The sequence below is a fragment of the Urocitellus parryii genome, chromosome 3 (genome assembly GCF_045843805.1).
Source record: "Urocitellus parryii isolate mUroPar1 chromosome 3, mUroPar1.hap1, whole genome shotgun sequence".
In the NCBI taxonomy this organism is placed as follows: domain Eukaryota; kingdom Metazoa; phylum Chordata; class Mammalia; order Rodentia; family Sciuridae; genus Urocitellus; species Urocitellus parryii.
The window spans coordinates 134526910-134540443 of record NC_135533.1 but is presented as its reverse complement, the minus strand read 5'-3'; the positions used below and the strand labels follow the sequence as shown (position 1 = coordinate 134540443).

The window sequence follows — 13534 nt, the reverse complement described above, 5'->3', positions numbered from 1 at the left end:
CGCAGCCAGCCCACCCGCCTGCCCTCCTCACTCCCCCAGCCCAGTGCTGGTGTTCCCACCACAAGTTCTCGGGCGGCTCTGGAGGAGGACAACGAGGTGCCTGGTTGTGTTTCCTGTGCACTCTAGAACGTTCAGCCTGAGCATGGCCATAGTAATGCAGCTGCTGACAGCCACTCAAGTCACCTGCAGCTAGAGCACCAAGCACTTCCCCCTCAGTTAGAGGACATGGGGGCAGAGCATGCTTGGGGGCGCACAGAAGCTTGGTATTTTCCTGGTGCTTTTTGGTTCCAGCTCCCTTTTCCAGGGAAGAAGCTGCTCCGGTAGGCACACATTTTTGGTTGGAACACAGCTGGTCCTCTGCTCCACTATCTTCCAGCTGAATCCCAAAGCATTAATGACCAGGAGGCACCAATGGGATGACACTGTCTGCCAGCCACAGTCGAATGGGCTGTATAGACTGGCTGTGTGCTTTTCTTGTGTGTGAGTTCAGGTGACAGTGGGTGGGGCTCATGCCAGCTCTGCATCTGGACTGCCTGGGTTCGAATCCTAGCTTGCCATTCGCTACCTAGACAGCCTTGGGCAACTCCCTCCAAATCCCTGGGCCTCACTTTCCTGAGTCCCTGCTTCACTGGAGGCTGTGAAATGTCTGTCATGAGGAGATACTCTATTCTTTGCTCTCTGCTAAAGTAGCCACTAGCCTAGTGCAGCTATTGAGCAACTGAAATGTGGCTCATATGTCTGACAAACTGAATTTTTCACTTTATTTTTATTCAAGTTCACGAGGACTTAAATAGCCCCACAGGGTTATGATTTACTGCAGTGGGCAGCACTGCCTTCTAGAACCATCGCTGGCTACTGTGACCACTCCCCACGTGGAGCCAGCCAGGCGCTTTCTCTTGCTCCCAGACAGCATCATGGAGGCTGCCGGAGCCTGTCCTCATTTTGCTCTGCACTGTTGAACAATTTTACTCTAAGTGCCATGATCATCACACTCTGCCATTTTGCATCTTCATAGCATTATCATTATCTAAAGCCAAGTCATTTCTCACTCTCTTACCTTACTAGCGGGTCAGCTCCAGGAGAACTAGGGCTTTCCTATCTTGTTCTTCGCTGATCCCCATCACCTAGAGAATGCCCCCAGTCATCCGAACCAGCCTTTCAGCAAGGGCTCTCCGGAGTTGGAACTGAGCGGTGATCTCACACTCTCTGGGCTCACACCTCTCTCGCAGCCCCCAGGATGTAGGGTAGTTTGTAGCAAAGAGAGTAAGACAGCTTGCAACTAGTTCTCTGACTGGCATGAGGATGATGCCAATGTGGAGGAAAGGATAGCTAGTCTTTGTCTCTGGGAAAATGGGGCCGGTGGGAAAGCTCTCCAGGAGTAAAGACGTTTCTGTTGGAAGGAAAGCATGGGCTTGCTCAGGGTGTTTGTGACGTACCTTTTTGGGTATATCTTACTGGCATGTGGAAAGTTATTCTGTTCTGAGCCGACCATGCCAACTCTGGCTGACCTTGTGGCATAGCACCAAACTTGAGATGTGCTGAGCCTCGTGTAAACAAGGACCCGGTTACGCTCTGGCCCTCTCCAGTGGTGGATAGGGACTCGGCGACTCAGGAGGCGCCTGTGCTGAGCTTTGATGGAATGAAAGAAGGCTGGCAATGCGACTGGTTGTCCATGAAGCTAACTTTATTTGACTCAAAGGACAATTCTTCCTTTTCACTTTAGATTTGCCCAGTTGAAAAATGTGCTATTCTGTGAATTCCGTAGTCTGAGAAACACTCGTCACCAGAAGGTATGGTGACTGCCAGGAACTACACGTCAGCACTGGTCTTGTTCTTGAATGTACCCTGTGCTGTTTACAGTCCCATGACAACACGGGGGCGGTCAGCCCTTCAACAAGGAACCTAGGGGTCGGAGCCAGGCCACGTCTCCAGTGCCCTTGTGGACGGTTTGCTGCTTACCACCACTTGGGGATAGGTCCTGACTTGGTCACTCAAGGACAAAGAAAACACTCTACGATTAAGCCCTCTGAGGTGCACATGCCAGCTCAGAGCCGGGGAAGGTGGCCCATGTGGGTGACCCTCACAGTGCCTCCAGGGCTCACTCCCTTGCCTGCCTCCTGCACCCGCAGGGTGAACTCTGGAGAGCAGTGCCCGTCTCAACTAGAGCAGTGTGGCCAGGCCCCTGGAGGAACCCAACGACTGTGGAATGGATAAGGACTGGAGAAGCTGGGATGAAGCTGAGCCTTCAAGGATGGACAGGGCTTGGACCGGAGGAAGTACTTCTGGTGAGGTAGCCGTGGATGAGGGTTTAGAAGTAACAGTGAGACCATTAAACTATTGGACTCAGAAAGAACACTATGCAGAGTGGCAGGACACGGGTAGACCAGCCGTGTCAGATTGAAGTTGCATACTCAACTACTCAGAAAAGTTGAGATGGTCAGAGAGAGGAAACGGGGGGAAGCTTTTTATGCATTAGAGACAAAATTCCTACCTGAGGGAATTTAATGTGGCAGGGAAGGAGCAGGATGCAGAGGAAGGAAGTGCAGAGGACCCCGGTCCCTCAGTTCTAGGGAAAAGTACAGAGTGACTTTTACTTAAGACTTACATGCCAGGCTGGGTACTTAACAGACACTCAAAAAGAGATCATGGTATTACCTGTGTTTCACACCTCTGCAGGCAATCTGGAGGAGATAAACAACTTTGTTGAAGCTTTAGCTAGTGAGTGGCAAAGCTAGGATTCATCCCAAATCATGCTGACTCGGAAGCCCAGCTCCAGGTCACACTACACTGCTGTTCCCACAAGAAGCAAAATGTCACTGCTTACTAAAATATACTCATAGAATGCTGTTCTCCCCACATCCACTTCTCAGAAGTTCTCTTTTAGTTCAAGCCTGTAAGACCAGACTTGGGAGGCTGAGGCAGGAGGATCCAAGTTCAAAGCCCCAGACTCAGAAACTTAGCAAGCCCTAAGCAACTTAGCAAGATCCTGTCTCAAAATAAAACACAAAAAGGACTGAGCATGTGGCTCGGTGGCTAAATGCCCTTGGATTCAATCCTTGGTACAAAAAAGAAAAAGAAAAAAAAAATCCTTTTCTTTCTATATATTTTACTTTAGGCTGAAAGCGTCTTAGGTCTAGTCTTTTTTTGTTCTGTGCTAACAGAATTCTATTAATTATCTTGAGGCTGCTGCCTGAGAAAAAACATCACAGAGCAAGAGAATACGTTTCTCTTGTCCCACAGCTATAGAAATGCAGGACCTGCTCTGGATGAGGAGTCTAGTTCTGCTGAGGAACACAATCCAAATGGACATTCATGTTCCATGTAATCACCAATGAGTATTTTAAAACACCTGGATTTTAGTGATTCTTGCAAATCCTTTAAAATGTAACCTTTAACTTCTAAAAAAGTTTGTATTTTTAATTGTTTGCCTTACTTGATAACTTATGGTCTTAATAATACAATCTGAAGATGCATATCTTTCTTGATGATAACAAGCACTAAAGTTTGGCTAGCTGAAAGAGGGGCTTGGGATTCCCCTCTTCATACAGCAGATTAGAACAAACATAGGTAGTGACAAGCTCTTCATTCAAATGGAGCTTGAGTCTTTACCTGTTTAAATCAATAAGACTCAGCTGAACAAAATGGGGAGGGGAGAGAGGAAGACGGTGACTCCTCTGAGATATGTCACTGGGCAAGTAAGTGGTGTGCCACTGGGCAGAGCATGCTTCGCTTGGACTTGGTGAGGAGCTGGCTTGCTTCTGCAAACTGACGCTGCCCTGCCTAGAACACACCTACATACGCTATTATTCTGCTCAGTCTCCACAGTGGTTGTTCTGCAGCCGGTGCAAGATATAGCTTTTTTTTTAATCCAAAGAACAGATGGAATTGCTGTGGACATTTTCTATTTTGAGACAATAGAAAGCAGAATACAGGGAATTCCATCCTCCCCCACATGATCAGGTTAGAGTCATGCTCTCATCAGGGGTGACTGTGGCCCGAGGGGACCCCTGGCAATGTTTGAGATATTTTGTGTTATCAGAACTAGGGAAGGGGAGCTGTTGGCACCTAATGGGTGGAGGCCAGGGTGCTGCTGTACAGCCTCCAGCATGCAGGAGGCCGTTGACCAAGAACCACCTGACCCAATGCCAACTCTTCTGCAGTTGAGAAGCTCTGGGCTAGAGGCAATCTCATTTGAAATAAATTTTTGTCCCTTTTAACTTGAGGTTTATTCTGCTTTCCTTGGGTCCACTGGTCAACTGTGGGGGCATAGAGCTCGATGGAGCCATGTTTGCTTTTCTTCCTGTTTCAGAAAGCTACCAATACTGGAGAAGGGTCAGGCGCAGTGGTGCAGGCCTGTAATCCCAGTGGCTCGGGAGGCTGAGGCAGGAGGATTGCAAGCTCAAAGCCAGCCTTAGCAAAAAGCAAGGCCTTAAGCAACTCAGTGAGATCCCATCTCTAAATAAAATACAAAATAGGGCTGGGGATAGTGCTCAGTGGTCGAGTGCCCCTGAGTTTGATCTCCTATGTGCCCCCCCACCACCTCTCAAAGAAATACTGGAGAAGAAGGCAACCACCAGGCAGAAGGTGCAGGTGCCTATGTGAGTTTCTCCTCTGTATCTGAAAGCCCTGGTGAGGCAGGTGTGCAGACGACACCACTGTGCCTGCTTCACCGTGGGGATCACAGAACAGGCGTTGCCTTTGCTTGGAGGAACAGGGCTGCACATGGACCTGAACAGCCTGGGGGGTAAGAACTTCCTCCCCAGCTCTTGATGGAGATTTTGTTTTTCCTGTATAAACACTAATGAACTGAGAGATGAAGAGGTGTGTGCAACCTCTGGAATCCCAAATAAGGACTCCAGCATTCTGATTACAAAGGATGTGCAGGTGTGCGGAATGGAGTAGGCTACTGCATGCGGCCCGGGTGGGCACTTCCCTGGAGTGCTCTGACCAGAGGGCTACCAGTCTCCAGGACATTGCATGAAGCTTTGACATTTCTCAAATGCAAGGGAACTTTAGTTGTTAAACAGAATATCAGAATCCCCCCCCCCAAAATTATGAAATTATGCTCCAAATTCTAATATTTTACATGTACTAGCATTTTAAGAACAGCTTTCCAGGCTGGGAGAAATGAAAATGCACGCTTTACGGGCACCAGAGATTCCTGCTTACAAAAAGAGACATCATTTAAACTTTGTAATTCGCATAAATAAAATGGAGAAGCGAAAGAAATTAGTGTTGGGCTAGTAATCTTAAAACCATTTTCTTCTTGGAAAAGGTCTCTTCCAAAGTAAAAACTATTGCTCAGGTTATAAAACCCCAGTTTAAAAATAAAATTTGAAGATATAGGTACAAATCAAAAAAGCAACTTGTCTTAAAAAAAAAAAACCTTCTGTACTAAGAATAAGAACGAGAATATGCCAATGTAATATGAAAAAATGACACAAAAAGAATTAAAATTATTAACATTTTCTTCAGACTCTAAAATCCTTTCATACATTGCTTTGTGAAGTTGGGGTTCCCTTTCTGGGGGCAATTTAAGTTTGCAACTCATTTTATCAATAAAGCAAGCAGTTTGGAGTATCTTAGAGCCAGGCTCTGTGAGGACTTTGGAACACCCCCATGATCAAATGAAAACATTTTGGCCTCACGGAGACAGCTTTCTAGATGACCCACACATACCAACGTGCACCAAAAAAGCAGGATTTTTTCACAAAGGCTAAAGTAGCGACAATTTCCCAAGTTCCTTACACTTGCTTTACAGATCATAAATGATCCCTGTGCAAATTTAAGCATGAGGATTCAACTAAAGTGGATGGTACCTTAAGAAATTAGTATCTTCATAAATTGCTTAAAAAAATCTCTGACAATATTACATATTATGAAACCTATAAAGTTCCTCTGCTTCTGCTAGCTGAGCCATGTTTGAAGGGGCTGTATTCCTCTGCCAATGCTTAGTGGCAACAACTGTGTTATCCTTTAGTGTACATTTTATATTTTTGAAAATCTCTTATTCTCTATGGACTAGTAGAGCACTGCAGTAATTAGTTAATAATGTATATTTACCTAAAGATTGTAAAGAAATTCAAATTCAAGTGGAAGAGGCAAACCTCACAATTTGACAGTCCCCATGGATCATCTATTGGGTCTTTTGAACGTCTGTTTTTTTAAGCTCAAATTAAGATGGCAAAATCAATCAATAATACTTAAAATCTACACATTTAAATCTCTAAATAATAGACTGCCCTTTAAATGAACTGTTGGTGTGACTACCTGTGTGGATGGTGTGTGTGTCACTGAACTAAAACCAACAAAAACTGTGCAAAGCCGAGGAGCAAGCCCTGGTGGCTCCCAGAGCAGGAAGCTGGCCTTTGGGACAAAGTCTGTCCCCAACAAGGAAGAAGCTCCTCTTCCTGGCCACTGCCCTCACTGGAGTAGGGAGCAACCCCGCTCTTGCCAACTCACCCTGACCAGACACTGCAGTCGCAGGCACTTGTGGTGCTTGAGGGCCTGTCTTATCGCTAAGTCATGGCTTTTAGAAATAACCGTCCTTTGGTGATCAGCATGACCCAGGTGCTCTATGGTCAGTTGTCCTTCTCAGGCTGATCAGCCCCTTCTTGTGCTTTCTTGTCCTCAATCAAGCCCCACATGATAACAGGCCTCTGGAGAGGGTCTTTACAACCAGACATCTTTGGCATTTGCCAAATATCCCCTTTGTAGCTCCAAGGGATATGGTTTCCTCACCTGGCTGTGTGTGCTGGGTGTCCCATGGCCGGGGACACACAGACAGGAAAGGATGTGAGGGGTCATTAGAGGTGGTATGCTCTATTTTCCATGGGTCAGCCTTGCTTGTCTAGCTTAGGTTCTAGGAAGAAACCATAAGCCCAGAGAGCAGCTTATGGAGTAGGGTTGTAAATATGTTCAGATTAGCTTCATTCAAAGAAAAAAACATGGTTTTCACGTGAATGTTGTAGTAGTTTCCCTGCGTGTAGAAGGTACTCACATGCAAAGGCTGACACATGACTTCCAAAACACTCCTAAAATTTTTTATTTCTGGATTTGGCACATTAAGTGCATCTATTTAAAGCAAGAGTCCATAATTTAGAGACAAGGTTGTAAATAAAGCAGTAAAGCCCTGTGCATCCATCCGAACTTCACTGCCTCACCAGAAGCAGAAGAGGTGGGCAAGTCTCAAAAGGGAATTGTGAACAATACTCTGGTTGGGATTTCTGAAACTGGACTGAAGTGGCCGGATCCCCTACCTACAGAGTGTTGAGTGAGCATTTTGACAAAGTCTGGAACTTTCACCTAAAAGGTTGAGAGGCTTGTGAGCCTTATGGTTACTGCTCCAATGGCAGAACATTATTGTGCGAGATGAGCCTGTGCCCATCATTGGAAGACACCTGGGAAGGGTGTCAATGGATGTCATTCCCAGACCAAAAATCTGTGAGGCTAGATGCACACTCAATTCAACTGTCCAAGACAATGTTGCAGCATTCGTGAGATCAGCTCCATAGTCCCTTCTAGTGTGCTCCTCCTGTAGGAGGTCATTGTCCCCAACTGCTTAGTCACTTCCAGTGAAACTCCGTTTCCCCTGAGGCACAGAGAAAGCTAATCTGCTTCCCATTTGAGTTTGAGACTCAACATGTAAGGGCTAGCTGGCATCTGAGGCCACCAAGAAAGGCTCTTCCCTCCAGCCACAGCCTGCTGATGGGAAGAACTCAATGACCTTCTAGAAGTAGTCAGTGGTCATCCAGAGCTGCTCTGCATGCCATCCTGCAAGACCCAAGAACACTTCTGAATAGACAGCTCCCGACCTGTCTCCTGCATTGGTCCCACTTACTGTCTCTCCCTGGAAAGCCCGTCAGGTCTTCTGCCCTTGGTCTTCTCTGCCCTAGGGCCCCTGCCATGGGATTACTCAGCTGGTAAATCTGTCAAAAACGAACTTGACCATTTTCTTGATGGGAAAGGGACCCTCACTAGAGAACTATCCCACAGCAGAGAGGCAGAGGATGGCGACACAGCCTTCCTGCCCATCAGGAAGGCTGGCCTTCCCTCCCCAGAGCATCAGGGTGCAAGCGAGCAGGTGCCCGAACAGCAGAGGCTGCTGCTCAGTGTTTGTAGAACCTGCTGTCTGGTCATAGGGGCTCAACCAGAAGACAAAGATGACCACCCAAGACAGAGGACAGGCCACACCTTCTACCCTGTGCCATGTTTTTATCTAGAGAACAGAAAACTAAGCAAGCAGAGCATTTCATCTTTCTCATAAATGCACAAGGGGTAAACATCTCTTTTTTTCAGTACAGGGGATTATATCCAAGAGCACTCTACCACTGAGCTACATTTCAGTCATTTTTTTTTTTTTTTTTTTTTTGGGAGACAGGGTCTTGCCAAATTGCTAAGGTTGGCCTTGAAATTGTGAACTTCCTGCCTCGGCCTCCTGAATCTCAGCTAGACAGAAACATTTCTAAAAAGTGGAGCTGCTCTCATGTGCCACTAGCCATAGAAATAAACCAATTCCTTTTACCTGGGTTGATATGTGATATGTGACAGTTGGAGAGAGAGAGGTTCAAAAATAACCTCCTTCAGCCTGGGGTTGTAGCTCAGTGTGAGACACTGGGTTCAATCCTCAGTACCACATAAAAATGTAAACAAAGTTTTTGTGTCCACCCACAACTAAAAATATTTTTTAAAAATAGCCTTCTTCAATATTTAGGGTATGGCATGAGCCTAGCCTCCTCCATCATTAGTTCATTAGAAAAATTAGGTTGGGAACTGCTGGGTGTGGTGGTGCATGCCTGTAACCCCAGCAACTCAGGAGCTGAGGTAGGAGAATCACAAGTTTAAGATCAGCCTCAGCAACTTAGCAAGACCCTGTCTCAAACAATAAAAAGCGCTGGGGATGTAGCTTTTTTAAATTTAGTTCATTAAAAAAATCAGAGATTGCAGGATAATTATGCCATGATACAGGTGGAACTTGTTCTTGGAAAACTAGTGCTCTTATGCATATTCTATGTTACACCAAAGATGGTCATTTCAGAGTATAGCAGTATTGTAATAATATTGGGAATTGTACTTTCTCTGTAGCAGTGAAACCCAACAATGGTACACGAGAGAGTGGGCTTAAAACAATGCCTCATACACTTTCCTACCTGTCCAGCAAACAAGGTGGCTACAGGATGTACTTAGAAGCAGACTGGGAAGGAAGCTGAGGAGCCGAGGATAATGGGCCTCACCCAGCTCTAAATTTAATATCTTAAGTGTTGCTAAAGAGGCAATAAAGACAAAAATTGTAGAAAAAAATGTATCACATGCCTTGTTATCCATTTATTAGAGTTTTCTTTCTCAGCACTGAGTTTCCCAGGTTTGCTCCTTCAGTGCCAAAGAAGGGTAGCTTGCTGCTCAGTTCTGGGAATGCAGCTAGAATAAAGAAACCGAGCCTCGGGAGACAGCACATTCCCTCTTCCCTCAGCCCCAGGAGAGAAGGTATTTCTCGGTTCTTGAAGTCATTTCTGGCAGTGGTAAATTGGGAATAACCATGAAATGTCACTCTCAGTCTGTTCTTCACTGTGGAGATTTGCATTAAAATGTAAATAGTTTTCTGATTAACAAGTCTTTTAAGACAACCATGTGATGCCTTCAGAGGCTGTGACTAGAGGCTTTAAAGCCTGGCCTGTGGCCTCTCAGAGGCTGCTTGCTAGCTGGTTGCCTTACTTGATCATTTTTTGTCCTGGTAATAATATTTAAAGCAGCATCTGTGATTTCTTCTTTTCTGAAAGAATAAAACCCTCTAAAGTTTTCTTATTTTAATTTTGGCTGACCAGACAAATTTGATGTCCATCTCTTTTCCCGTCACATGGCTAGTATAAATTAGTGATGTGCTCCTTGTCAGACCTACAAGGAGCACTCTGTCATTCAGCTCATCACACCAAGTTCAGCTGACAACAGCACACGAGGAAAACTGGAGACAAACTCACCAGCTAAAGAACAAAGGAGAGGGACTATTTTCAAAAGGGGTTTAAAAATATTAAGCACCTGTATATATTAATTCAGACTTTTTCCCTATAATTTCTGAAATTGGAGGGGCCAGGCAATGCTCTCACTCCACTGGTTTACTCCCCTTAGTCCTGGTGTACGGACACTCGAAAGCGCACAGGGGACTGTGCTTGGCTCCCGGCCACAGCAAAGGTCCTTATCCCCACTGACCACTTGACGTTGTACTGAGATGACATCCTGTAGCCTAATCTTTGCTATAACGGTGAAATCATTATTCCTGTTGAATACATTCATCCCAAGGTTGGCTCAGTGGGGACAATGGTACATCTTTTTGTTCTTTAAACAAAGTTCCTACCCACCTACCCTTTCCAGGTCCCTGGGATCCTACTTCTTGCTTTGTCTCACCCGCAGCTGCTGGCGTATTTAATAACCATGCAGATGTGCCAGAAAAACATTTAGTGCATTCACTGTAGGTAGATATGACTGGACTTTTTTTTTTTTTTTTTTACTGTGACACTTGAGTCATGTTGAGTAATGAAATAAACAGAAACTAAAATGCAAAGCAAGCACAAGAATCATCTCTTAATCCATGTCTTAAAAAAAACCCAAACACTCTCAACTAAGGAAAAAATAAACAAACTTATGCCCCCTTTCAGCTTGATGACTCTCAAAAGAATGACTGACATCATCTCATTTTTAAAAAGAGCTTTTAAAACAGTGACTCCTCTGCTTGCCTTCCTAGAAAAGGCAATTTTGCTTTTGATTAATGTTTATTGTAGAAAATGAAAGCCAAGGAAGAAATACAAAACGCTTCTAATTAAAGAGTCTTTTAAAACAACCGTTGAGTGTGAGTGTGCTTGTTTATCTGGGAGGCCCCAACCGATGCAAAGAAGTGGTAGCATCACCTCGGACACCAGGCAGATAACCCAGTAAAACTCTTCCAGGGGTTCACATAGGTGTCTGGAGATGTCACTATGCCCACAGTGTAGAAGCCAGCGTAAAAAAACAAAAAAGAATCATAGAGCTGGGAGGGAAATGCAGAAATCCCTAGTCCAGTTGCCAGGGGAACCCAGGGGAGCCCCTCTCACAAGGCTGTGTGATACCACCCAGAATCCTTTCCTGCCAAGAGAGGGACCAGCTTACTGGAAGACCTGCCCCTGGGAAGGAGCAGCCTCTTATTTCCACTGCTGGAAGTTCTATCCCAAATAGCTTCTGTGTTTTTATCAGTGGGACACCTGTCTCCCCAAAGGACTACCTGTCCTCTTCTGTGCCAAGGAATTACTCTAAACAAATAAAGTCCCTTTACTGCATGTCAGGCCTTCAAATATTTGAAAACAATTAGAACTACTTCCAGCCCAAACCTTTCTGCAGCATGAAGCATCAAAGCTGGAGAGGTGAAAACTGGTGTCTGAGCTAGCACCTATCTAACTGGTCTGGACCTTCCATCTGACTCATTTACTGCAGGCTTGGTGTGAAACATATAAAGGCACAAGTCACTGCCCTTGAAGTACATGCAATTCAGTAGACATCATCTTAGTTAATAAACATGCATGCCCACTAGTATTAGGATCTATTTATATCTGACCTTGTTCCAGACAAAAGGAAAAAAATCCATGTTTGTTTCTTGCCAGAAATATAAGAAAATGCTTTATAAGTATTTCTTAAAAGCATCAGCACTCTAATTAACATCAGTATTGCTGTTAATGCATTCTGACAATTAGGGTAATAAGGTTAAAATCAATTTTCCAACTTGTGACAGACCATAGTTAAGAACCCAAAATGAATAAGCTGTTGTAAGTAAAAGAATTCATTTGCTCCTTAAGAGTTAACTCTATAAATATCTAATTTAAAAAAAAACTATTTGTTAAACTGATATATTCAAACGTGTTACAGTAAAAATATGATATACCCAAATAATTGTCTTTTAAATTTTAGATATATTTAATCTTACTGAGTAATGATAATATGCTGCAGAAGAGCAACAAAAATATTTTAAGGTTTTTCAGTAGTGTGTATACAAATGTATGCACACTATATATAAGATAACAAGCCAGAAAGTCTTCTTTCAAATCTTTTTGGAACATTCAGCTATTTAAGTAAACAGCCCAAAGAAATACATAAATTCCAAAACATCTCTGGAGAGAAAAGTCACTTTAAATGTTAACATCTTTCCCCTTACAATTCAATGGCGAGAAAACGCTGGGAAATTCTTGAATGTGCAAAAAAAAAAAAAAAAATCGTTTAACAAAATAATAAATTTCAAACTTGAAAGTTTTTAAACGACAATTCTATCTTTAACATTCTTACAGGTTTCTGGAAATGCTTAATAACCTAAAGTATTACACTCATCTTGGTAGTTTATATTCTGTTATAAAATCGACTGTAGCCACCTACATTACAGAGCATGGTTATATTTTTCCTTAGGCCACCTCATTTGCATTAGTGGACTAGATCGTACTGCTAAATATCAAAGCTTGAAATCATTCAACACAGGTCAGTGTGGAAACGCAAGTTAGAGAAACTAGAGTAATTCACTGTAGCGGACGACAGCTCAGTACCCAAGCCTGACTCCTCTGCATACGTGCATTATGCTCCATTTCAAAAGTCACAAGAAAACCGTTAATTTAGGGTAAAACTCAAGCTCGCCCCGAAGCTTCGGAGAAGGCCTGCAAGGTGGAGTACTTACGTAAAGGGTTACCAGGACGCCAGGCACCACAACTTACTAGGGAGGGTCTCGAACGTCCACAGCAGGAAAGCAGCTCCCTTCTACAAGCCTGGAGGATTCGGACGGGCTCCTCCCTCCAGCATCCTGGACCCAGCCCGGCCAGGCCCCGGGGCGCTCCCAGTGCACCTGCAATGCGGCGCCCTGGCCCCACGATCCCGCCCCGGGCTGGCGGCGCGGCCCGGCCGGCTCTCCTCCCGCTTCGCCCCGTAGCCCGCAGGGCGCCCTCCCCAGCGCGCCGGGGTCGCGGCGCCGCCCCCGGCCTCTGCCCGGCTTGGTTTCCCGGGAGCCGTCTCTGCCAGGGACTCCCCTGCCCCGAGGAGCCGGCGTTCCTCCCTCGAGCCTGGGGCGGGCGGCTGAGTTCAAAGCCGAGCACGCGAGCTCGGCCCCACCGCGCCGCCAGGTGAGCGGGGCTGGACTGGGCGCGCCCCGGGCCCCGCCTCACCTGCGGCGCGGCCGCGGCGGTCCTTCAGGCGGCTCCGCGGCTCAGCGCGGTCCTCCGGGCAGGCGGCGGCGGAGGGGGCCCGCGGCCCATGGGCGGGGCAGGCGGCGGGGCTGGGCCCTGCGGCCGGCGCCGGGGGAGGTCAGCGGGCGCCGCCCGTCCGTCGCATCTCTCCGGTCCCAGCGAGCGCTCGCCGCGATGCACCCTGGGAGCCGGCCTCGCCGAGGCCTGGCCGCTCTGACCCGGCGGGCGGGCGCGGCGCCGGCGCGGCGGCTGGCTGCAAGTGCGGGTAGGGGCGGGGGAGCCGATCGGTACTCACTCGGCGGGGAGGGGGCAACGCCCCACTCCCCGCTGCTGAGGCAGGGCGGGGGCAAGGA

General features: G+C 46.3%; 2 protein-coding genes across 8 annotated transcripts in view; one reads left to right on the top strand and one right to left on the bottom strand.

The window, feature by feature from the left end:
- The window catches only part of Ccdc92 (coiled-coil domain containing 92), a 27898-nt gene extending 14635 nt beyond the window's left edge, over positions 1–13263 (bottom strand). Inside the window, exons 1-3 of one of the 6 annotated variants that reach the window (XM_026402942.2) lie at positions 13161–13232; positions 2492–2566; positions 1058–1390 (exon numbers count right to left, since the gene is read on the bottom strand). The gene's annotated coding sequence lies outside the window, so the exon portion shown is untranslated. The other 5 variants (XM_026402941.2, XM_026402943.2, XM_026402944.2 and 2 more) reach the window with 5 other exon arrangements.
- LOC113192736 (uncharacterized) overlaps positions 13259–13534 on the top strand; it is a 33596-nt gene continuing 33320 nt past the window's right edge. Inside the window, exon 1 of one of the 2 annotated variants that reach the window (XM_077796085.1) lies at positions 13259–13446. In XM_077796085.1, the coding sequence (XP_077652211.1) occupies positions 13356–13446 (91 nt within the window). In that variant the 5' untranslated portion in view covers positions 13259–13355. The remainder of the gene's footprint in view (positions 13447–13534) is intronic. The other variant, XM_077796084.1, reaches the window with a different exon arrangement.